The sequence below is a fragment of the Mastigoproctus giganteus genome, chromosome 10 (genome assembly GCF_048544385.1).
Source record: "Mastigoproctus giganteus isolate SK-2022 chromosome 10, ASM4854438v1, whole genome shotgun sequence".
NCBI lineage: Eukaryota > Metazoa > Arthropoda > Arachnida > Uropygi > Thelyphonidae > Mastigoproctus > Mastigoproctus giganteus.
In genome coordinates, this window is record NC_143584.1 from 45,010,671 (window position 1) to 45,037,467 (window position 26,797).

Below are 26,797 nucleotides of genomic sequence, written 5' to 3' on the forward strand. Positions count from 1 at the left end.
TCTCAGCTTCCCATCTAAGGCTATTGTGCACCAAGTCTAAGGTAATAAAATATAAATATATATGAAATATGTACAAATATAAAGTAACTCAATCAGTATAAAAGAACTCCATCTGTGACTGATATGGGGGGGTAATAATGACAGCTATTTGTGTTTTTATTGACTGGTAATTTTGAATGCTACAGCACAGGCGAGTTGGGTAACACTGAGCATAACTTTCTGGCTAGCTTCTTGATAGGTCATTTTCTTTTCAACCTTATACTCTTCAATCTTTTTCCTACTTTCCAAACTTCACAGGTTGTATGGTGACCTTTACAATTTGAGCAGTGTGGCATTTCTGCATCATAGCCATTTATGTATGGGCTCAGGACTCACAGTTAATGAAGGCTACTTTCTTGACATATTGTTAGCATTAGTAAAGGCAGATGACGCAAGAAAGCAAGCTTATATAGCATCAGCCAAAAAAAAAAAACCCCTTCTCATTTCAGCCATCCACTTGCTCCGAATGTTTGTCTAGTTCTGCCTTGAATCTATTTAAGCTATCAACTTCTACAGCGACAAATGGAAGTATGTTTCAAGCACCCGCTGGCTAAAGGCAAACTTTCGCACATCTACCTAAAACTGTCTTTCCCCAATTTCAACTTGTCCTCTCATGTCATTATTCTGAGCAAGAGAAAGAATCCCATCAGCATTGAGCATTCTCAAACCATTCAAAGCTTTATACACCTCAATCAGATCACCTCACAGGTGCCTAAGTCTCCATACACTGTAATTTTCAAAAGTTAAGGCTTTCTTCATAAGGACAACCCTTTGTTCCATTCATTAACCTTGTTGCCCTTCTCTGTACTCATTCCAACAGCTCTATATCCTTCTTAAAATGAGGCCTCCAGACCTGTATACAGTACTCAAGGTGTGGCCTGATCATTGCCTTATACAGGAGATAATCATCTCCTTATCCCTGCTAGAAAAATTCCTGTATATCATTGACAAGACACCATGAGCTACCTTGCAGACCGTCTGCACTGCTCAGAAAACTTCATGTCTGCCTGCACAATTACCTCCAGGTCTTTTTCATTTTCTACCACTGTTAGTGTAGTACCACACAGTTGATACGTTACTCTAGGGTTACTGCTTCTCATATGCAGTACTTTACATTTGTCACTATTAAACTTCAGTTGCCACCTCTCAGTCCATCTGCTCGACTTTCTAGATCCTGTTCAGCAGGGTACTGTCATTAGTGTCATTAACAACCCTGCCGACCGTCGTATCGTCTGCAAACTTGGATATTAAGCCCGATATACCATCATCAATATCATTAATAAAACAGAATACAGCAATGGACCCAACACTGAACCCTGGGTGTGACTCCATTAATAACATTAGTCCATGAAGAGCAGTGTCCATTGATTACCACTCTGCCTTCTCCTGCTCAACCATCCCTTTATCCATCGCAGCAATTTTCCTCCAATGCCATACTGCTTAATTTGTGCAGCAGTTTTCCATGTGCAACAGTATCAAAAGCCTTTCTAAGATCTAAATATATGATATCAATATTATTCTTTGCATCCAGTTCCTTTGGGACCACATCATAGTATCTAATCAAATTGGTCAGGTTGGTTGGTTGGTTTAAATGGAAGTTTATTGGCACAAGGGCAAGTAAGGCCAAATTACGCCTGTCACAGTAATTCTGCAAATGATTTTTTTTTTCCAGTCATATGTTAGATAAGTTCATATAAATTAATTTGTTTTAAAAAATTAAATAAATCGGATAAATTTGCGTCATCACTGAGAATATGGTTCATCTCTAATTAATTGTTTTGGGTTAAAACCGATTTAAAATTTGTTAATCGAGCAGCATGATTGTAGGGACACTCGAGGAGAATGTGTTTAACTGTAAGTAGGGCAGAACAATGACAACAGTGAGGAGGTTCATCACCTGTCAACAAATGGAGGTGAGCGAGATGGGAATGCCCAATGCGTGTCCTAGCAAGGACAACCTCTTCTTGTCTGTTTAATCTTGAACTAGATTTCCAGTATTGTGGCTTTTTCTTTATTTGGAAAAGTTTATTATGGGTCTGTTGCTACCATACTGATGTCCATTGGCCAATACATAACTGTTTTATGATGAGTTTACAGTCCATATAAGGAATCGAGCCAAGTGAAGACATGGGGTTGACTGGATTTTTTGCTGCTTGATCTGCTTTCTCATTTCCCTGGATTCCAGCATGCCCAGGAATCCAGCAGAATCTTACGTTTGTGTTATGCTCTGCGGGATTAATTAACTCTGCTCTGATTTCTTTCAGGATAGGGTGAGAGTTCGGACATTTATGTTGTAAAGAAGTTACTGCACTCAAGGAATTGGTATAGTTATTATCTCTTCATTAGACCTGTTGTTGACGTGCTCGATAGCCATTTTTATTGCAGTGCCTACATCTGTATCCAAGTCTGATACAGATGTAGGCACTGCAGTTTTAAAAGTGGACCATGGAGGCTCTATTTTTCCGGTATCTTGGTGGATATTGTCAAGTGGGACACTCCAATACTGAGCAACATACTTCAATCTGATTTCAGCAGGTTTATATTCATTTGGTTTATTCCTGTAGAAATTTATGAAAGACGGGTTAAAGAGGTAAGGACAGATAGGATGTGAGGGCATACTCCGAAGTTTGGCAGCATCATCTGTCTCCATAAGGATAATGGAGGTTCATGTGCATCAATATATAGACTATGCACTGGAGATGTTCGGAAGGCACCTAAAGCTATTCTAAGTGCATTGTGTTGAATGGTATTTAGGGACTGTAATGCTGACTTTCTAACTGAGTCATATACGGGTGCACCATAGTCTAGTCTGGATCGGATTATGGTTTTATATAAGTGAAGAAGGGAGTATCGGTCAGCTCACCATGATATTGCAGAAAGAACTCTAAGGATATTCATTTTTTTCAAACAAATAGTTCGTAGATGCTGTATGTATTTCAGGAAATTTAATTTCTTATCCAATATTAAACCTAGGAATTTAATATTGTCATTGACTGGAATAGCATGATTTCCCAGGTGCAATTCAGGATCAGGGTGCAGTTTTTGTTTCTTGCAGAAGTGTACAGCAAACGTTTTCTGTGGAGATAGTCGGTAACCATTCTGTAACATACATGATTGCATTTTGTTTACTGACAGTTGGAGTTTCCTTTCAATGGAGAACATATTTTGCGAGTGTCTAGATATAGTGAGATCGTCAGCGTAGAGATAAGTTTTTACTGAATTCCGGATGGTTGTTGTTAGAGTGTGTATTCTAACTGCAAAGAGTGTGGCACTGTGGACTGACCCTTGTGGGACTCCTTCCTCCTGTATGCAGATTTTCGAGAGTGCACTTTGATAACGAACTGAAAGGTTCGATATTCGAGAAAGCTCTGAATTAATGATGGTAAATGTCCCCTTAGTCCTAGGGCATATAAGTCACGAAGGATGCCATGATGCCACGTGGTTTCAAAGGCTTTCTCTATATCTAAGCTCACCACGACCAAATGTTCGTTCTTTATGAATGCATTTCACACATTTGCCTCAGCCTTTATCATAAGATACGAAATCCAAACTGATCATTGTTCATAGTAGTCTGAGTTTTAAGATACCAGGTGAGGCGACTGTGTACCATTTTTTCCAGAGTCTTACCCAGACTGCTAGTAAGTGAGATTGGTCTATAATTATGCGAGTCTGATCGGTATTTTTCTAATTTTAGAATGGGTAGAACAACAGAATGTCTCCAGGAAATGGGAAAATAATTTGCTACAAATATTCGGTTGAAAAGTTTTAGGAAAGAGTAACGAGCTCTCTCATTTAGATTCTTTAACATTAAGTAGTATATGCCGTCTGGACTAGGTGCACTATTGGCTGAATTTTTTAAGGATTCTTCTAATTCATACATGGTTAGTGGTTTATTACAAGAGAGGGCTGACTTCGTTCCGAAATTTATTTTATATTTTTAAGTTATTGTTTTGGCTTTTTAGAAAGTTGGATCATATGCGGTTGAGGCAGAATGGTGAGCAAAAGATTCCGCGAGGATGTTTGCAATATCCTGTGGAAGGGTTATCTCCTGTCCTTTATACACAATGATTGGGGAAGGAATTGATGGAAACTTACCAGTAAGGCATCTTATTTTCCATCAGATTAGTCCTGCACTTGTGTCTATATTGACAGATGAAGCAAAACGAATCCATGATTCCTTTTTAGCTTTTCGGCAGGTGTAATGGGCATGGGCTTTTAGTTTCTTGTATATAATGAGATTAGCAGTGGTTGGATTCTTTCGAAACTGATTCTACGCTTTGTTCTTCTCTCTCTTAGCAGTGTTCTTAGCTGAATTCCACCAATAGTTTTTGTGTTTGGATCCTTTATTTGAAGTTTGAGGAATGGTAGTAGCAGCAGCTGTCAACATTTGTTCTGTGATGTGTTTAACGGCGTTATCTATGGAGTGATGTTGGATAATATCATCCTCTAGTGTAATACTGGATGCATATTTATTACAGTCAGCTTTTGAAAATTTCCATTAAGATCAACTGCTTACTGGCAAGTTTCTCCTTGTGCAGAGCTTACAGATTATAGGAAAATGATTACTAATTAATGGGTTCTCTGAGACTCTCCAATCGAAGTCAGGAAATAATGTGGGAGAGCATATCAACAGATCTATAGCAGAGGTTGAGCCTGTTGGAAAATGGACATAGGTGTGGGAGCCTGTGTTAAGCAGAGTGAGATTATTCTTTACAAGAAAAGCCTCTATCGTGCATTCCCGGTTCTCTTTGCAGACAGACAACCGGGAACGCATGGTTGTCTGTCTGCAAAGATCCCCATAACTGGTGATGCGCATTAAAATCATCCAACAGGCAGAAAGGAGAGGGCAGTTGTAGGATAAGGTCATTTAGTTCAGTTATTGAACAGTTCTGATTTGGTGATATATATATTACAACCGCAGGGGCTCACATCTGGTGAGTATGGGCTTGGCACACCCAGGGTCCTGAGCTGGATATCATCATTCTTCTCTTTCTTGGCGATTCCTTTCTACTTCTGACTGACTGACTCTCTCTCTCTCTCTCTCTCTCTCTCTCTCTCTCTCTCTCTCTCTCAGGGTAACTCAGGAATTTTTTTTGCTGGTGCAGCATAAGCCTTAGGCTTCCTTGCACCGTATGGCTTATAATCATAATAATAATAATATTGATACAAATGTAAGACAAGAGCAAGACGTACTGCAACAACTTCTAAAGTGGTTTGTAGGGGAATACGTCTGGAAGGGATTTTACTGTCAATCAGTATAGCTACACCACCATGTGAACCATGGGGAGAGATCCTGTCATGCCTGAATATTGTATGGTTTTTAACTGAAAGTATCACTTGCGGAGAAAGATTTGTTTCTTGTAGACAGATGCCTACTGGATGATGCTGATTTATCAAATTGTGAATATTGTCTATGTTGCTACAGAGGCCTCTACAATTCCATTGAATCAACTGATTCATTATTTAGCTTTTGAAGTAGAAGGTGTTTCTGACTATTTTTTAGAGCCAATCTGTTTATAGCGTTCCAATTTTATTTTATCTTTTCTCGGGAAAGTGGGTCGTGCGGTATCCATGTCTTCTTCAGCATGCATTTCTAAAACGGTTTCATCATTAGGAGTTTTGTCATCAATTTCCATATCGGCATTAGAATCTTCTGAGGTTTAATATTTCTCAGACTCTCAGTATCTGAGTGTGATGATGTAATAGTTGGTGGTATGGTGATTGGGGTATTATTTGCTTGGACTTTTACATGTTCTTTAGGGGACTCAGCAGACACGCTAGGACAGCCCGTGCCCAGTCGGAAATGGATGTGGCTGGTGGTATGGACACTTCAGTTTGAGTTGCTTCCAATTTGTAGTTTTGTGTTGCAGCTGCATATGTAAGTTTCGGTACTGTGAGCAAAACTTGTTTCCTTGCTTCTTGGTAAGTCACTTTGTTTGTTTTGTTTGTTATTTGGTTTTTAGGAGCATCAGCAACTAAGGCCATATTGCTCCAGGGATATGGCGGTGATCATTCCATGACCTTTCCGCATCCTCCGTATTTGGTGGTCACGGGCTTGAACCCGGTCTAATCAAGAAGCGTGTGCTACACACTGCTGCTCCTGCCCACCTGGCTACGGAGGCGCCCAGTCACTTTTTCTATTTTGTACTTTTGTATCTTCTTTCCTGTTTTCCAGGTTTCACAGATTTTCAAGTAAGCTGGATGGTTACCTTTACAGTTTGGACATACTGGTGTTCGTGCTGAGCAGTCTGTCTGTGTGTGTTCCTTAGATCCACAGTTGGGGCACACTGAAACTCCTCTACACACTGTTTGAGCATGGCCAAATTTTTGGCACTTGAAGCACCTGAGAGGATTGGGGATATAAGGTCAGATATGGTAGTTCAGATATCCAGCCTTAACTGTAGCTGGAAGGATTGGTGTTGAAAAGGTCAGTATAACACTGCGAGTGGGAATTAATTCACTATCTTCCTTGATTTTAATTTGCTTTGCCTCTACAAATTTTTGGTCTTGTAGCTCTTGAACTAATTCCTCTTCAGTAACATTTATTAAGCCCCATTCAGACAGCACTCCTTTGGATGAATTTAAGGTGGCATGTGGAGTTACTGTGACAGGAATATTTGCAAATTTTGAAATTCTTAGCAGGGCTTCAGAGTGCCTGCTATTCATTATCTCTATAAGCAGGTCTCCAGAGCAGAGTCTCTTCACCATTTTAGATGGTCCACCAGCATTCTCGAGACATTTCTGGATAAGAAATGGAGAAAGTGCACCTCCTGGTTGACTTGTTTGGAAATGTATAATAAGAAACAGTGGTGTTTCCCTTGTGGATCCTTCTGTTCTTTATCTCTTGGGATGGGAACTGTCAAAGTCAATTTGGTCTGTCCTTGAATAAGTTGAGGCATGAGGCTCAGATGGATTATGGACTTCATGATCCATGTTAGCTCCTTTTAGCCCTTGGCAGAGAACTTTTTCTGCCAAGGTTACCAGCCCCGCCACGGGGAGGCAGGCGCAGTGCCGCTGGAGTGACCAAGCGGTATAAGTTAGTTTGTTAGTTTTAAGGAAAAGAAAAGAAAGGTGGTTTTCCTTTCTGTAACTTACAAATCGTAAGAATACGTTAACGGTAAATGACCTTAAACGTAAGAAAAACTTTCGAAATTAACAAGAACTGTCGCACTGAGAAGACGCTCTGTAAATCGCCCGATCACAATAATGCTTGGCACCCGGGGCCAAAATTGGTCAGACAAGACTTCCCCTTAACAAAACCATGCTGTATCCGAGCTATGACTGAAATCTTGTCTAGATGATCTTTAAGTGCTTTTTTAACCAGTGGCTCCATTAATTTCCCTGCAACAGAAGTTAAACTAACAGGTCTGTAATTACTTGTGTCACCCTTTGATCCTCCATTGTGAATTTGGGTCACATTTGTACATCTCCAGTCCATGGATACCACCCCTGAGTCCAAGGAAGCTCTCATAATTATGGCTAACTGTTTGCTTTACTTCCTTTGCTGCCTCCTTTAATATAACTGGATAGATCCCATCCACCCGAGGTGCCTTTATGTTTATCTTCAAACAATTTCTCCTCCACTTTCCTCTCAGATATTAAAAAATCATCTAACTCACTGCCAAAGTTTAATTCACTTCTGCCATTCCCCTCCCTGAATAACTCCTCATGTATGAATGTAGATGCAAAATACTCATTTAGTTTGTTAGCTACATGAGCAGGATCACTAACAGTTGAACCATCGACATCAAGTGGACTAATCTGATTCATCCCCTTCCTTCTAGAGTTTACATAAGTAAAGAACTCTTTGCTGTTTTTCTTTGAATCATTTGCCAATGATTTTTCATAATCTGCCTTGGCCTGCCTAACCTCCTTTATGCCTGGGTTACAGACCAGCTTATATCTATCATAGGCTTTCGTGTCACCTGTTAATTTATATATCTATCATAGGCTTTTGTGTCACCTGTTAATTTATATGTATCCCATGCATTTTTCTTCTCTGCCAAATGTCTCATTAGTTCATCTGACATCCATTTAGGCATAAACCTTGAACAATACCTTATGCCTAACCACTGCCTTATGCAAGGGAATAATCACCTCCTTATCCCTGCTAGAAGGGTGCCTCCTTAGCCAAGTGGAAAGAGCAGCAGTGCACAGCACACGCGTCTTAGCATTAGTAGAGGCATTTGATGCAAGAAAGCAAGCTTATGCATCATCAGCCAAAAAAACTACTTCCACTTCACCCCTCTGTCCGTTCGAAATACCTGTCCAGCTGAGCCTTAAACGTATTTAGGCTATCAACTTCTACGACAAGGGATGGAAGTCTGTTCCACCAACCAACCACCCGCTGGCTAAAGGCAAATTTCCGCACATCTATCCTACATCTGTCTTTCCACAATTTGAATTTATGACTTCTCAGGCGATTATTCTGAGCGAGAGGAAGAATCCCATCAGCATTGAGCATGCTCAAACCATTCAAGGCTTTATACACCTCTATCAGATCACCTCGCTGGTGCCTAGTCTCCAGACACTGTAATTTGCAAAACTTAAGCCTTTCTTCGTAAGAGCACCTCTTTGTTCCATTCACTAATCTTGTTGCACTTCTCTGTACTCGTTCCAGCAGCTCTACATCCTTCTTGAAATGAGGCCTCCAGACCTGAATACAGTACTCTAGGTGTGGCCTGACCATTGCCTTATACAATGGAATAATCACCTCCTTATCCCTGCTAGAAAAATTCCTATATATCATTGACAATACACCATGAGCTACTCTTGCAGCCCATCTGCACTGCTCAGAGAACTTTATATCTGCTTGCACAACCACCCCCAGGTCCCTTTCATTCTCTACCACTGTCAGTGTAGTACCACAGAGTTGATACGTTGCCCTGGGGTTGCCGTTTCCCATGTGTAGTACTTTACATTTGTCAATGTTAAACTTCATTTGCCACCTCTCAGCCCATCTGCTCAACCTTTCCAGATCCTGTTGCAGCAGCATAGTGTCAGTAGTGTCCTTGACAACCCTGCCTACCTTTGTATCGTCTGCAAACTTTGACATTAAGCTTGATATACCATCATCAATATCATTTATAAATACAGAAAACAATAATGGACCCCACACTGAGCCCTGAGGGACTCCACTAATAACATTAGTCCACGACGAGCAGTGTCCATTGATTACCACTCTCTGTCTTCTCCCCCTCAGCCACCCCTTTATCCACAGCAGCAATTTGCCTCCAATGTCACATTGCTCCAATTTGTGCAGCAGTCTTCCATGTGCAACAGTATCAAAAGCCTTTCTAAGATCCAAGTATATAATATCAAAGTTATTCCCTGCATCCAGTTCCTTTGTGACTGCATCATAGTATCCAATCAAATTGGTCAGGCAAGACTTCCCCTTAACAAAACCATGCTGTGTCCGAGAGATAACTGAAATCTTGTCTAGATGATCCTGCAGTGCTTCTTTAACCAGTGCCTCCATTAATTTTCCGGGAACAGAAGTTAAACTCACAGGTCTATAATTACTTGTGTCAGCCTTTGATCCTCCTTTGTGAATTGGGGTCACATTTGCATATCTCCAGTCTGTGGGTACCTCCCCTGAGTCCAAGGAAGCTCTCAGAATTATGGCTAAGGGTTTGCTTACTTCCTCTGCTGCCTCCTTTAATATAACCGGATATATCCCATCCACCCCGGGTGCCTTTCTTGTGTTTATCTTCAACAATTTCTCCTCCACTTTACTCTCAGTTATTACAAGATTCTCCAGCTTACTGCAAGAGTTGAATACACCTCTGGCATTCCCCTCGCTAAATAACTCCTCATGTGTGAATGTCGATGCAAAATATTCATTTAGTTTGTTAGCCACCTGAGCAGGATCACCAACAGTTGACCCATCGATATCAAGTGGACCAATCTGATTCATCTCCTTCCTTCTAGAGTTTACATAAGTAAAGAACGCTTTGCTGTTTTTCTTTGCATCCCTTGCCAAAGATTTCTCGTAATCTGCCTTCGCCTGCCTAACCTCCTTTGTAACTTGGTTACAGATCAACTTGTATCTATCATAGGCTTCTGTGTCATGTGTTAATTTGTATGTATCCCATGCATTTCTTCTCTGCCATATGCCTCAATAGTTCATCTGACATCCATTTAGGCCTAAACCTTGAACAATATTTCTTAGTTGGTATGTAAAGCCTAGTAGCTTCCAAGATAAGTTCTTTGAATGCTTCCCATTTTGCATTTGCTGTTGGTAACATCATCAGTTGGTCCCACTGTATAGAATTTAAATACTGTCCCAGTCCATCGTAGTCGCCTTTACGAAAGCAATAACCCTTCCCTTTACCCTTTGAGTAAATCCCACTTCAGCACACTGTAATCACTGCCACTTAGTGGTTCATTTATCTGCAGATTCTTAATGCATGAAAAATCACTGCTGATAATCAAATCAAGAGTATTCCTTCCTCTAGCTGCCTCCCGAAAATGCTGATGTAGAAAACAATCATCCAATAAATCCACAAAAGCCTTGCTAGTGTGTGAGTGACCAGCCCCCAAATTCCAGTCAATATCTGGGAAATTAAAATCTCCCATTATAAGACTCTGATTTACTGGCCCACTCTATTTCTCTGTACAGTTTCTTATTATACTCATCAGAGTCATTAGGCCTATAGCACACTCCTACTCTCAATTTTGATCTACCAATGCTTATGTCACACCAAACTGACTCGACACTGCACTGTCCAGCAATGTCCACTGGCTTCACTTCCTTGGATTTTATGTATTTCTTAACTAATAGTATAACCCCTCCTCCCTTCCTATCCAGTCTATCCTTTCTGTAGACGTTGTACTCCCCAAATTCCAGTTCTGCATTCCTTATATCTGTGTGACACCATGTCTCTGATATCCCAACAATATCTGCCTTTGATGTTTTGAGCAATACCTCAAATTCAAATTTATTTACTAAACTCCTAGCATTGGTAAATTTCCTAGCATTCTTGATTAGACCGGGGTTCGAGCCCATCACCACCAAATACGGAGGATGCGGAAAGTTCAGGGAATGACCACCGCATATTCCTGGAGCGATATGGCTTTAGTTGCTAATGCTCCTAAAAACCAAATAACAAACAAACAAACCTGCTAGAAAAATTCCTGTGTATCATTGACAAGACACCATGGGCTACTCTTGCAGCCCGTCTACACTGCTCAGAGAGCTTCATACCTGCCTGCACAATTACCCCCAGGTCCATTTCATTCTCTACCACTGTCAGTGTAGTACCACAGAGTTGATACGTTGCTCTGGGGTTGCTGTTTCCCATATGTAGTACTTTACATTTGTCAATGTTAAACTTCATTTGCCACCTCTCAGCCCATCTGCTCAACCTTTACAGATCCTGTTGCAGCAGCATAGCGTCAGTAGTGTCCTTAACAACCCTGATAACCTTTGTATCATCTGAAAACTTGGACATTAAGCTTGATATACCATCATCAATATCATTTATAAATACAGAAAACAACAATGGACCCAACACTGAACCCTGAGGGACTCCCCTAATAACATTAGTCCACGATGAGCAGTGTCCATTGATTACCACTCTGTCTTCTCCCCCTCAACCATTGCTTTATCCATTTGCAATTTGCCTCCAATGCCACACTGCTCCAATTTGTGCAGCAGTCTTTCATATGCAACAGTATCAAAAGCCTTTATAAGATCCAAATATATAATATCAAAGTTACTCCCTGCATTCAGTTCTTTTGTGACTGCATCATAGTATCCAATTAAATTGGTCAGGCAAGACTTTCCCTTAACAAAACCATGCTGTGTCCGAGCTATAACTGAAGTCGTCCAGATGATCCTGCAGTGCTTCTTTAAACAGTGCTTCCATTAATTTTCTTGGGACAGAAGTTAAACTCACAGGTCTATAATTACTTGTGTCAGCCTTTGATCCTCCTTTGTGAATTGGGGTCACATTTGCACATCTCCAGTCCATGGGTACCTCCGCTGAGTCCAAAGAAGCTCTCATAATTATGGCTAAGGGTTTGCTTACTTCCTTTGCTGGCTCCTTTTATATAATTGGATAGATCCCATCCACCCCAGGTGCCATTTTTATGTTTATCCTCAACAATTTCTCCTCCACTTTCCTCTCAGTTATTACAAAATCATCTAGGTCACTGCCAGAGTTTACTTCATCTCTGGCATTCCCCTTCCTGAATAACTCCTTATGTGTGAATGTAGATGCAAGATAGTCGTTTAGTTTGTTAGCCACCTGAGCAGGATCCTCAACTGTTGAACCATCAATATCCAGTGGACCAATCTGATTCATCCATTTCCTTCTAGAGTTTACACGGGTAAAGAACTCTTTTCTGTTTTTATTTGCATCCTTTGCCAAGGATTTCTCATAATCTGCCTTTGCCTGCTTAATCTCCTTTGTGACTTGGTTACAGACCAGCTTATATCTAACACAGGCTTCCATGTCACCCATTAATTTATATGTATCCCATGCATTTTTCTTCTCTGCCATATGTCTCATTAATTCATCTGACATCCATTTAGGCCTAAACCTTGAACAATATTTCTTAGTTGGTATGTAAAGCCTAGTAGCTTCCAAGATAAGTTCTTTGAATGCTTCCCATTTTGAATTTGCTGTTGGTAACATCATCAGTTGATCCCACTGTATAGAATTTAAATACTGTCTCAGACCATCGTAGTTGCCTTTATGAAAGCAAAAAGTCTTCTCTTTACCCCTGATGGTAGTTACCTCTTTGAGTAAATCCCACTTCAGCACACTGTGATCACTGCCACCTAGTGGTTCCTTTATCTGCAGATTCTTAATGTATGAAGAATCACTACTGATAATCAGATCAAGAGTATTATTCCTTCTAGTTGCCACCCGAACATGCTGATGCAGAAAACAATCATCCAATAAATCCACAAAAGCCTTGCTAGTGTGTGAGTGACCAAGCCACAAATTCCAGTCAATATCTGGGAAATTAAAATCCCCCATTATAAGACTCTCTGATTTACTGGCCCATCTATTTCCCTGTACAGTTTCTTATTATACTCATCAGAGACATTAGGCCTATAGCACACTCCTACTCTCAATTTGGATCTCCCAATGCTTATGTCACACCAAACTGACTCGACACTGCACTGTCCAGCGATGTCGACTGGCTTCACTTCCTTGGATTTTATGTGTTTCTTAACTAATAGCATAACCCCTCCTCCCTTCGTATCCTGTCTATCCTTTCTGTACACATTGTACTCCCCAAATTCCAGTTCTGCATTTTTTATATCTGTGTGACACCACGTCTCTGATATCCCAACAATATCTGCCTTTGATGTTTTGAGCAATACGTCGAATTCATCAAATTTATTTACCAAACTACTAGCATTAGTGTATATTCAAGTATACATGCTCCTGTTCCTATTTTTAGCTACCCTAACCCAACCCATGTGTTTACTTGTACTACAATGACTCTCAGCAGTCTCTGAAATATCCTGCACCTTGTTTTCCAGGCTGCTGCTCATTCCAATAGAAGCAGTGCAAGAATCACTTTTACCTCTGCCAGTGGCTACTGTTAAGCTATTAGTCCTTGTATCCCCCCAAGCTAGCAGTTTTCCGACCTACCTAACACTGCCTCGATAGCATCAGCAAACATTCTTGCACCCTTTCTATTTAAGTGTATCCTATCCCTGTAGAAGCAGTCTCTCCTGTTAACAAGTACAGACCAGGCTGAAAAAAATTCTACCCCTCGAGCCTTGCACAATCTTTCCAGAGCCGAATTGATCGAATTGATAATCAGATCAAGAGTATTACTCCATTTAGTTGCCTCCCGAACATACTGCTGTAGAAAACAATCATCCAATAAATCACAAAAGCCTTGCTAGTGTGAGTGATCAACCCACAAATTCCAGTCAATATCTGGGAAATCAAAATCCCCTATTATAAGACACACTGATTTACTGGCCCACTATTTTTTTATACAGCTGTTTATCAACTGTTTGAAAATGATCAAATATTTGGCACTTGTAGCATCTGACTGAGTTGTTTGTATAAGTGCACATGTGGCAACTGAGGTACTTGGCTTTGACACTAGATAGTAAAGCCAGTATACCAAATGCAAGAAGGATGTTTTAAATGGGAATAGGTTCATCTTTTTTGATCATAATTTGTTTTTCTTTAACAATTTTTTGATCTTTTAGCTGTTATTATTTGTAGTTTTGTGTTTGCAAAGCGGCTATGGCTATATTCCACCTGTTCAACACTGATGTCGGAATATTAGATGCAATTGGTAAGGTGTATTAGACTGAGATATGTAAAGAGTTCCTCAATGTTAGAAATTTCTCCCATAATGAGTTCAAGGCTTAATGGTTCATTTGCATGCGATTTGAAAGTTGATAGGCAGGCAACTCGGTAACATGGACATTCTATGGTGACGTGCTTCACTATTAGTATGGTTAGACACTGAGGGAATTGTGGAAGATCATCTTTCATTACGAGATAACAGTGTGTTTAATGCGTATGTCCAATGCGAAGATAACCTCTTCGTGTCTGAGGCGCACTATAGCCCCAGAAGCTTATGCGCCATTAAACCTCCATCACACACACACACACACACACACACACACACACACACACACACACACTTCATGTCTGGTTGCCCAAAAACTTGATTTCCAGGATTTTGGCTGCTGTTTGATTTGATATAGTTTGTTGTTTTCTTGAGATTTCCAGGTCTGTCTATTTATTTTCAGAGGTTTTTCAAATGAGATTTTTAAAGTCATTGTGTGGAATTTTATGCAGGTGAGAATTTTCATTTGATGGGTGTTTGGCAGCTTGATCAGCATGTTCATTGCTCAGTATTCTAGAATGTCCAGGAATCCAAGTGATTCTGACTTTTTGGTTTTTAGTCTTAAAAAGCGATAAGCAGGAAAGAATTTTTCTCAGATACGGATGAGATGGTTGATTTCGTAGCTGTAAAGCATCTGTACACTGATGGCTCCAAAACGGAGCCATCAGTGTACAGATGTGAGTAATCAGAGAATTGCATTGCGTAAGAGGAATGTAGCTGTTTCACATATTGATTTGGGTAATTCAGGTTCGGGATGAAGATTATGCTTATGAAAAAAGTGCACACAAACAGTCTTCTGAGGCAATAACCTGACTCCATTAGCCAGTGCCTAGGAATTAAGGCAATCAATGGCTTTTTGTGGTTGTCTTTCAATAACCCTCATGTTGCATGACTGACAATTTATGCTAAAGTCATCAACATAGAGGGCACTATTTACAGTTGGATTGGTTTGGATTTTATTTGTGCATTAGCAACTAAGGCTATAATGCACCAAAACCAGGTTATATATAAAAATTAAGCATTCAGTGACCTAATTAGTTGGCCACCTTGTCAAGATATATAATAACATAGGTAAAAAAAGGTATAAAACATATATCAACAAAGAAATAACAAAAAAGGTAAATTTTAAATACAAGTAAAAACGTTTACTGATTTTAAATAGGTAAAAACAGCAGATACATGGTCATTGTCGGATAAAATCTGACTGAGTGTATAAGGCTCAGCCAGATGACTAAAGGCGGTAAAATATAAATCATGTTCATGTCTAAAACGTCGACACTCAGTTAAAATGTGACGAATACTTAAAATGGTGCCACAGTTCTCACACATAGGACAGTCATCTGCTCTCAGCAGAAATGCATGTGTAAGATGACTGTGCCCTATGCGGTGGTGAGCTAGAACAACTTCCTCTCTGCGGTTCCTGCGCAGACTAGACTGCCAGTGTTGAATTACAGGCTTTATGTGATAGAGCTTGTTTGTGACTTGCTCATGCCAAGATTGTTGCCACTGGGAGAGTAATTTTGCATGTATTAGATGCCTGTAGTCTGTATAGGGGACTAAGTGTTGTGGGGTTCTGGTGATCTGGCTGCGACATCTGCCAATTCGTTAACCCTGATCCCAACGTGGCTTGTAATCCAGCGCCGAAACGAATGTCGAAAGAACACTCAGAGAGTGTACCGTCTGCTGAATCTGGGTCACAAATGGATGAAGATTATACTTCAACCCGGTAAAGCCTGCAGTGTACTTAGAGAGTCTGTGTACACTATACACCTTTGATACCTATGGATTTTAATGTGATCCAAGGCTAACTCTATAGCATAAAACTCAGCTGGTTTATGGTTGAAGTTGTTCTGTGATGGAATTTACTTTGATGCCGATACTTTGAATTTACTTTGACACCGATACTTTGAATTTACTTTGACACTTAATACTGACCCTTGTGGTTCTCACTCCTCTTGGCAGAAGGGACGAGAGAGTGAGAATCCCACACGAACTTGGAAAAACCAATTGGCTAAAAAGTTTTTAATAAAAAGGGGGAGATGCTCTATGCAGATCTTTTAAGATGCCAAATCTCCAAGTTGTCTCATGCGCTTTCTCCATGTCAAAGAATACAGCCAAATGTTCACGTTTCAGGAAAGCATCCCTGATAGACATTTCCAGTCTAATAAGTTGGTCCAGAGTGGGCCGGTTCCTTTGGAAGCTGCATGGATGTTGGAGAGAAGATCGTTTGATTCTAAATACCATATTAAATGAAAATTAACCATTCTCTCCAGAATTTTGCACAGACAGCTAGTCAGAGTGATAGGATGATAGTTAGCAGGAATTTTAGGATCCTTTCCTAGCTTCACAAAGGCACGAACAATTGCCATGCACCAGGAATCTGGAACCTGCTCTTCAATAAAGATTCTGTTATACTGAAGGAGCAGGTAATCCATAGATTTTGATGAAAGGTGTTTAATCATTTCATTATGGATGCAATCTGGTCCAACAGTTGCCTTAGAAATTAAGAGAGGTCTTTGTAGTTCCTCCATAGTGAATGGCCCGTTGACCAGCCCGTTGACGTAGGGACAAAGGCCCTTTTGTGTGAAATTTAGTGCTAGTTTTTCACTTTTATGTTTCAGGACCTGGAACTCTTGAGAATAGGAGGATATCCCAGAGATGTTTGCAAATGTTTCCCCAAGAGCATTGGCTATTGCAGTTGGCTCGGCAATAGCACATCCATTATATTCTAGGATCAATGAAGGGTGAGATGTATATTAGAAAAGTTAGTTGTTAATGTACTAATAACATTACTTATATACACAAGAAGAAAGGTATCTTTCCTTCCTTTTTGTAAGCTACACTTTTTTTTTTAATTTAAAGAGTAAAAAAAAAAAAAAACAAATGTGAAAATCAAACTTTAATACTACCTATAAGCAATGTTCATATGAGAGAAGGTGTTCTGAAATAACTATGAAATTAATCTAGTTACTCACTCAGCACTGAGGCCATTCTTCACAAATGCAAAGACATTATTATCCAAAAACCTTGAATGCCTGCTTACTTAGTGAAAAAGATTAATTAAAACTTGTTGCTCCCTCAAAATAAATGCACAAAAAAAAATAATTAAAAAAAAATTTACAATTGAAACCACTAGCACTAAAGCCAGCTCTATTACAACAGATTCTTTTTCATATCCATTTTATTTGGAATTAAAAAGAATCTATTTTCTTGTTTACAGCATGAAAAGAAGACTATTTTAATTTCTCTATTCATTCTATTATTTTACCTTATTTCTTATTATTCTATTCTATTATTATACCTTAGTTGTTTCCAGTCCTCCAGTGCTTAAAAACATCTTTCCAAATATCCACTCATAACGTTCAACACCTCTTTTACTGTACTGCTGCTGGTCAAGAAACTGCTGGAAACTACTGTATGTCTTAGATGAACTCTGTTCTTTTGGCATTTTTGCAGCCAAAAAACACACTTGGCAGGGATTATTTTTGTACTGGAAGAACACATTAATTTTCATTAAAATCAATGTTTTAACTTATGTAAAGGAAAAGCAATTTATATGAATGATTTTTGTCATTTTCACAAAACCTACCATACTTCATAAGGGTATTTTGTAAGTGCTGTAGTTTCATAACTCAAATATAGTCATGAGTCAAGTAAATGGGAGTACACTGGATATGAAGTCCATAGAGAGGGGACCCCAAAACATTTGTTAAATGGTTATAGTACAGTTATAAGAAAATGAAGGGAGGTTGCAAAGTCAACCATAACTCTTGGACCCAGATGCAGGACCTATCTGCATACAGTACTTTAGTCAATATTTTAAATATATATGAACTGTTTATCAAAAATATATTTCACAAGTAAAGTGTATATGTAAAATGAATACTGCACAAGAACAAAGCATTATAGCCCTGAAACATCACTTGGGTACCTACCCACCAACCGAAAAAGGGCCAAATAGTCCTGAAGCGGCACCAGGGGGAGCCTGATGATGTCCGGAGTTTCCAAGAATAGGTAACAACTAGTCTTCCCCACTGGGGAAGCATTGCCCATTCAAGGAGTTTGAGTTTTTGAGTGGTGTGAGTTGAAGGAGTTACTGTCCCTTTCATTCTTCTACACCGTTAGAAGAATGAAAGGGACAGTAACTCCTTCCACTTCTATTCTTCCACTCCTATTATTACTTTCCCTCTACCTTTTTGCTTTTCTAAGTCTAATAGGGACAAGTGGATAGTCGAGTTATTATCCCACACATATACAAATAGCCCTGAAACGGCACCAGGGGGAGCCTGATGATGTCTGGAGTTTCCAAGAATAGGTAACAACAGCCTTCTCCACTGGGGAAGTGTTGCCTATTCCAGGAGTTTATGAGTGGTGTGAGTTGAAGGAGTTACTGTCCCTTTCATTCTTCTACACCGTTTCTTTTCCTCTTCCACTCCTACTATTACTTTCCCTGTACTTTTTTGCTTTTCTAAGTCTAATCGGGACAAATGGATAGTCGAGTTATTATCCCACACAAATACAAAATAGCCCTGAAATGGTGCCATCTGGGTGGTGGTACCTACCTGAGAATAAGTAACATTAGTCTTCTCCTTAGGTGAAGCGTTACTTATTCGAAGTAGTGCAATATCATGGCAACTTGTTGTGAAGGTATTCACAATATGAGATATAACTTAAAACGATGCTGCCATATAAATATTCTGTCTATTCAGAAATGGCTGTGTATTAATGATGCTATTGCACTTAATATATACATAGTCTAAATTTTCTCACAGCTTGAGGCTTTAGTCCTAAATGCGTCTTAGTCTAAATACATCAGGCATTTTCTCTCATATTGTGGAGTTATTAGCATTAGCATTAGTAGAGGCATATGATGCAAGAAAGCAAGCTTATTCAGCATCAGCCAAAAAAAAAAAAAAAAAAAAAAAAAAAAAGCCAAAAAAAAAAAAAAAATAAATAATAATATTGAAGATCCAGATAGGCGACAAAGGCTACAGCAGCTGGAAGAATGCTTGTTAGATATGCGATCTGAAATAAATATTGATATTGATGGACTTTTGGATACTGTTTGTTATACTTCATAACTGTTTTGCCATCATTGCATCACTTGGGTACCTACCTACCCACCCACCAAAGAAGGACCAAATAGCCCTGAAACAGTGCCGTCTGGGAGGTGGTACCTATCTGAGAATAAGTAACATTAGTCTTCTCCTTAGGTGAAGCTTTACTTATTCGAAGTAGTGCAATATCATGGCAACTCGTTGTGAAGGTATTCACAATATGAGATATAACTTAAAACGATGCCGCCTTATAAATATTCTGTCTATTCAGAAATGGCTGTGTATTAATGATGCTATTGCACTTAATATATACATGGATTTGTTATCAAATGTCAAAAGAGCATTTGATATGAACATCCAATTCTCAGCTTTGCCAATACCACTTCCTCTCACCTATTTTGTAGGAAGCTGCAACAGCTTTGGATCCTGCTTTATCACAAACAGTCAGGTTAAGATACTTGAAAATGTGAGAAAGAGTTCAGCACATTCACTTACCAGAACAGCCTGAGATTAAGCAAAATGTCATTAATTGACTAGAGTCACTACAGAAGAGTAATAGAGAAGTAACAGACCAAATGACTTTGAGGAGTATGACTAAAATCTTTTTAAGCAAACCAGTTAAACAGATACTTCTCAGTGATATTTACTGTTGAAAGCAAACTCAAATCTTTTAGGAATGTTAAGGAGTCAGAATGCTATAAAATAATAAGTGATATAATTATCACTTATTTTGCTAGAAAAGCAACTGAAGTTAAAAGAGAGCAAGACTTTAGGGGAGGATGGTATATATTAAATTATACCAATTGAAAAAGGCTGTATGTGAATGTATCAAAACATTGGAAATGCTAATGAAAGTTTGATTAGACTCAGGGCAGATCCCCTTGGACTGAAGAAATATTAATGTTTCCCTGATCCACAACAGTGGTAATAAAGAGGAGTTGGGTAACTACAGGCTAGCAAGTTTGACTTCTGTGGCAGAGAAAATCACGGATTGTTTGGTAAAGATGCAATTCAGGATCATCTTGTTTAGGATCATCTTGAATAGGTTCCAGTATGGGTTCATTGCCTGATTAAACTGATAAATTAAAATGAAGTTGTCACTGAACAGTTAGGTGCAAATAACTATTTTGATATTATGCATCTATACTTTAGTAAAGCATTTAATACTGTCTTGTATGGAAGGCAGCTATATAAATTGGTAGAAGTTTAGAGTTACTGGCAACATCCCACACTCAATTAGAAGGCATCTAAAATAGAAGAAACATAAATGGTTGTCATAAATGATTAGTTTTCAGGTGGACTAGTGTAATAAGCAGGATTCAACAGGGTTCAGTGCTGGGTCCCCCTAATAGTTATGATTTTTGAAATAATATGAGGGCATCCAAGTGAAACTGTCACAGTTTGCTGATGATTTGAAGGAACAGAGGGTGGTTAACAATCCAAGCCAGGCCACTTCAAAAAAGACTCTGATCAGTTGCATATATGATTCAAAACATGGCAATTAAAGTTTAATGCTTCTAAATGTAAGGTTATGCATTTTGAGTCATGTATAAACTAGGTGAACAGGAACAAAAAGTAGTAAAAGATGAAAAAGATTTAGGTATTATAATTCAATCTGACATTAAATTTTCTATGAACCATTAAACGGGCAGCTAGGAAGGCACAATGTTCTGTTCATGATTTTTATAGGACCTTTGTTAATAGAAAAGGGCATCATTATTTCTCTATAGAACAAGATGATAGATTGTATTTGGAATATTGTATCCAGGTTTGAAGACTGCATAAAAGAAAAAAAAAGAAAAAAAAAAACAGGCATAGAAGTTCTGGAGAGAGTTCAACAAAGGGAAGCCAGATTAGTGATGAGTGCAGATTGATGCACATAGGAAGAATGGCTTAGAAGGTGTGAATTTCAAAGGTTGATCAAAGAGGAAGATCTGACTGAGGTATAAAAGCAATGAAGCGGCTGAATGAGGAAGTTTTCCTTCATAGGTGAGATAAACCCTAGGGTACACAATATAAAAGCTCAAGGATTTTTTTTTTTTTTTTTGATTTGGTAGTTGTTGGCGCATCGGCTTCTGTGGCCATATTGCACCTCCCAAGGTTTTTGCAGTACTTTGATCCAAGCCCGAGGCGGGAATCGAACCCGCGACCTTTAAAGCTCAAGGAATAACAAAGAATGGATCTCACGCAGTTCACTTATGGCCAGTACATTTTCAAACACTGGAATAAGATGTCACTCAAATTAAAGAAATAAAAAATGTATAAATACTGGTATTAACAGTCCCAAGCATGCACTCATAACCATGTGTCTGTAGATGACATTATATATATATATATATATATATATATATATATATATATATATATATATAGTACAAACTTAAAATTCAATGGAGGAGTGAAGAAAATACCATCACAAGTAACACATTTTGTATTTGCATTACATTCATATTTTTATAAAGGGAGAGAGATGATAGAGTCAAAACAGGAATACAATAGAGTTGAAAATCCAAAAGTTAATAATCTGAACAAGCCGGCATTCATTTATTTTATTTTTTTATTTTTTTTATTTTTTTATGCTGGTGCCATAAAATAATTACAATAAGTGCCAGTTATTGTCATCATGTTTGCAAATTGAATTTTGATTCTATTAAATGGCAATTCTGATAAGCAAAAATCAGAGAAATATCATTCACAGGCTATAAAAATGGAAATATAAAGCACCAATCTACACTTTTATTATTTACCAATTAAGGAAATTAAATGATATGTGAAAATCAACCAACAAACTGAATGATGAATCAACAAATGATCAACAAACTGAATGCTGTCAACTACTATTGCTGAAAAGAGTGAGATCTGGCAATAAAGAAATAAGTTCAAAAATGGTGCAGTAAAAAATAAGTAAATATTTTTGTTAAAGGCCTATACATATGTGTTATTGTGGTTGAAAGTTCCATTCGTTTTGTTACCTATGAATAAAAATACATAAGTACAACTTAGTGTTTTTATTTCTAATCTTACTAACTAAACCTTTTTTTTTTTTTTTTTTTTATAGTCTCCAGAACAGTATTTTTGATAAGTTCAAAAATTCGAACAAATTGGAAGTCCGAACTACCCGCAGTACCAATTAGTTCAGATTAGCAATGCTCTACTGTATTAGTAATTACTCATACCTGAGATAACAGGCCAATCTAACAGAGTCAACTAGTCTGTTTGATCTCCACTTGCTGACAACTAGGGGTTTCATGTAAAAAAGATAATGTTCATTTAAGTTACCATCCACAGTAGTTAAACGAAGGAGAGTAACAAATGAGAGGTGATCTGATCAGGGGGCGTTCCCTTCCGAGGGTACAAGGGGTGAACTGCACCCGGGCGGCAACATTCAAGGGGCGCTGGAAACCTGACATACACATATGAAGAAAATTTTAAAAGGAGTGCCAAATTTCAATTGGCACCCGGGCACTACACACTGTAGGAACGCCCCTGGATCTGAAAAAGGTGTTTAAGGCTTTGAATGGATTGAGCAAGCTCAATGCTGATGGAATTCTTCCTTCTGCCCAGACTACATGAGAGCGCATAAATTAAAAATGAGGAAGGATGGTTGCAGAACAAATATGCAGAAATTTGCCTTAAACCAGCAGCTGGTTGATTCCATTTGTTTTTATGGAAGTGGATAGATAAATTCAAGGAGGAAATAGACAAACTATTTGAGGGAATGGATGGGTGAAATAGTAAGTTTTTTAAACTTACAATTTTTTCTATTACTCTAAAACAAGTTTTTATAAGTCCTCCTTCCACATCACAGGATTTACCTCCCCTTCTCACTATACCCACTGTCCCATACTGTCCTCCATGCAAGCCAATATGGAAATACTGAAACGAATACAAACAAATTATGGATTCTTAAAAGAACCAGAGCGGATTTACATATAAGCTAAACAAGCTACAGCTTAGGGCCTCATATTACAAGGGGCCACGCTCCACCTTAAACATTCACTTTTAATTAATATTGTCACAGTTGTTGTTGTTGTTGGTATGTTGTTTAATGGCACAAGGGCTGCTAAGCCATATTATTGTCACAGTGAACCGGTAAAAGGCCTCATACATATTATAGCTTAGGATCACAACAAGTTTAAATCCGGCTCTGAAAAGAACAAAATAAAAATGAAATAAATGTTCCTCATAAATATCAAAATAACAAATACTAAAAAATTTAAAATAATTAAATTCTTTACGTTTAGATTATACGACGTCTTTGAGCTCTTCACTATTTATTTCCTAACTTTCACAATTTCTGATTTGATTTTTCTACTTTCTCACTACAAAATAATGTTAAACCTTACAAAGAGCAAGTGCATTTACTATTATCAAAACGTCATTTAATAAAATTCTATTAAAAATTACTGAATGGAAAAATCCAATAATTAACTAAATGCCTGAAACTGCCATTACAAGTACGGCACACACAACGGACAAAATGCCTATTTCAAGTGCCGAAACTGCATTACGGCATTACCGCAAGTCGTATATTCCTCGCTGTCTTTCACACGTGCGCAGAGTGTTGCATAGTGGCGACGCAAGCACACGGTGCATTAAAACAAAATAATAATAAAAATAAATAAATCATTGGAAGCATAAAAAAAATTTGAATTTCCTTTGTATATTAGACAGGTTTGTCAGCGGGGTACACTGGGCAACATCCCGAAGGTCCCAAATTAGCAAACGAAAGACAATTTTCGTTATTATTTTCGAAACGAAGGGTCCAGTACTGAATATTACGTTGGTATATTCATGGATCTGATTTGTGGGCAGTAGATACTTAGGGAGGGAGGGAGCAAATGCTGCCCCTGCAACATTTTTGTCTTAATGGCGCCTATGGAAGGGTACACAATTTCTTGACAGGGAAATAGACCTATTACAAACAGACAGTAAAAGCCTATTTGTCACCTTTGCAACCCCCACAAGGAAAAACCTGGGTACTATACTGTCTGTGGGTATTACATAATGCGTAAGACATTACACGCTCGTGACATCTGATGCATGACATTTCCGAGACATTCGCAGCAGGAAAGCAGTTACTATAAAACTGGAACTGCTCTGACATTTTGAGACTGCAATTAAATATAAAAAATAAATTATTATTTATATGATTTCGAAAAATTGGCAGCAGTTGAGTTTTGGTGTATTAGGCACGCATGATTTTGTCGGGGGGTAGGGGGGGTTGAACCATTACAGTAGCTATTTGATCGAAAACTGTTCTGTTTTTTACTCAGGAAACGTTCAAGAAGGGTTTACAAGTAATTATTTCGACAATGAATTCAATCGGCTACATCCGGCCGACTTACTCAATTTTTTGTTGTTTCTTTTGGATCGAGTCTCTTTGGGGAAACTGCAGCCCGCTCACTTAGCAACTGGCGGGTAACGACTACGTGTGGGCCGTGCCTCGTTTCGTGACTCAAGCGTGTTTGACGCACTGTCAACTCAACTCACACGTGTAATTTGCAAACTCAATTCATGTGTGTAAATTCATTTCACTTGTATAATGAATTTTATGTTTATATGATTTATATTATTTATTTGATTTGAACTTCACTAAAATTCGCAAAAGCGAATTACAAATTCAGTCCTGTGTTATTTTTATGCTTCACTTTGTGTGTCACACGAGTGACATCTTTGTATGCCACACTTGTGGCAGTACATGAGTTGCATCTGACACTGACATTGTGAGTCGCGCGTTAAAAGTTGCGAACAACGTGACGTTGCACGACACACGTGTGTAATCAACATTTTGTGATATCAGAGCATGATTTGACACATATGACATCTTTGTGACACTGTGGCGTAAAGCACACGTGATATGACAAGCGTGTAAATTTATAGGCATTCGGTAATATCATGCATCAGAAAGGTGTCACATGTTACACATCAAGCTCTGATGTCACAAATGTTACATTACACACGTGTGCAATGTGCAATGTCATGCGCGTGTAATGTGTAGGGATGATATACACGAGGGATGCACAATGTGTAATGCGTGAGACATTACACACATCTGACGCATGGCACTTCCGAGACATTGCTGTGCATCACAAGTGTGACATTACACATTACACGTGTGACATCTGTCGCGTCATAGGGTTACACATTACACTTTTGTAACTCACTTGATGGGTCAGACACGTGACATTATCACGCTTGACATCTGATGAGTGACATTACACAAGGTGATATCTGACACAAGTAATATTTCATAATGAGATCTGACACGTTTTTGACATTTCACATGTAATGCAATGACAGTGTAGTAACGTAACGTACTTTAACGTGAGTTACAAAAGTGAGGCGTGTAATGCCATTACATTACATGCATCACTTTGTGACTCAGTTTTATACGAGTAAGTCACTTTTCTGTGTCACGCGTCAAATGTTTTGTGAGACACATGATTTGGCATTACACATGCGTGATCGCACACTTGATGGAACATTACACATTTTGCACGTCATATGAAATGAATATCACTGCGTGAACTCACGAAGTAATATCATATGCATAAAGACTCAATTTCATATTAATGAATTAGTAAAATACCAAGTTAAAATACTAAAAATACTCAAATACCAAATTGCTAAGTACTAAAAATACTCAAATACCAAATTACTAAGTACTAAAAATACTCAAATACCAAATTACTAAGTACTAAAAATACTAAATTACTAAGTACTAAAAATACTAAATTACTAAGTACTAAAAATATTTAACTACTCAATACACGCTTGAAAATATTCAACTAGCGAGTAATTTCATTTAAAATAAACCACAGAAAGCAAACAGTTTGCAGACGCTATACCAACCTCTCTTGGTCTTAATTGGTTTGGCCATGACGTCATTTGGAGTTAGGCATAGGGTAGTGATTCTTGAACTTTCAAACGCTATCCAGCATCTTTTGAATGAACAAATTTTCTCGAATCACAGTCATCTTTTGATTTTTATTAAACCATCTCTATGACATTTTTTTATCCTACGTAAGTCTTGTCACGTACCTGCAGTTCAAGGGGAACTTTCTGACCACGGATTGCCGGTGGATGTATTTTATTGGACCAATTTTGATACATTCACGACAAGTTGTACCTGAAACTTTTTATACTTTACATGGTTGCAGCTTCCGAGTTACGCATATGATGTGTCTAGCACAGACTACCATGCCATGTTTAAAGTAATTTACATTTTTTTTTCATGTTGCCCATCCTCGCAGGGAATTGCCTACATACAGCATCCCTATCAAAACTAGGCAATTTCACAAAGTAGCAAAATTTTTTTGGGTAGAAAGACACCGAGTGAACTCGTCATGAAACTATATACG

At 38.5% G+C, this 26,797-nt stretch overlaps 1 protein-coding gene across 1 annotated transcript in view; it reads right to left on the reverse strand.

The window, feature by feature from the left end:
• Positions 1-26,797, reverse strand: part of LOC150079009 (uncharacterized) — a 143,891-nt gene that overhangs the window by 79,887 nt on the left and 37,207 nt on the right. The window contains exon 6 of the mRNA XM_090382922.1: positions 17,678-17,866. Within this exon, the coding sequence (XP_090239048.1) occupies positions 17,678-17,866 (189 nt within the window). The remainder of the gene's footprint in view (positions 1-17,677; positions 17,867-26,797) is intronic.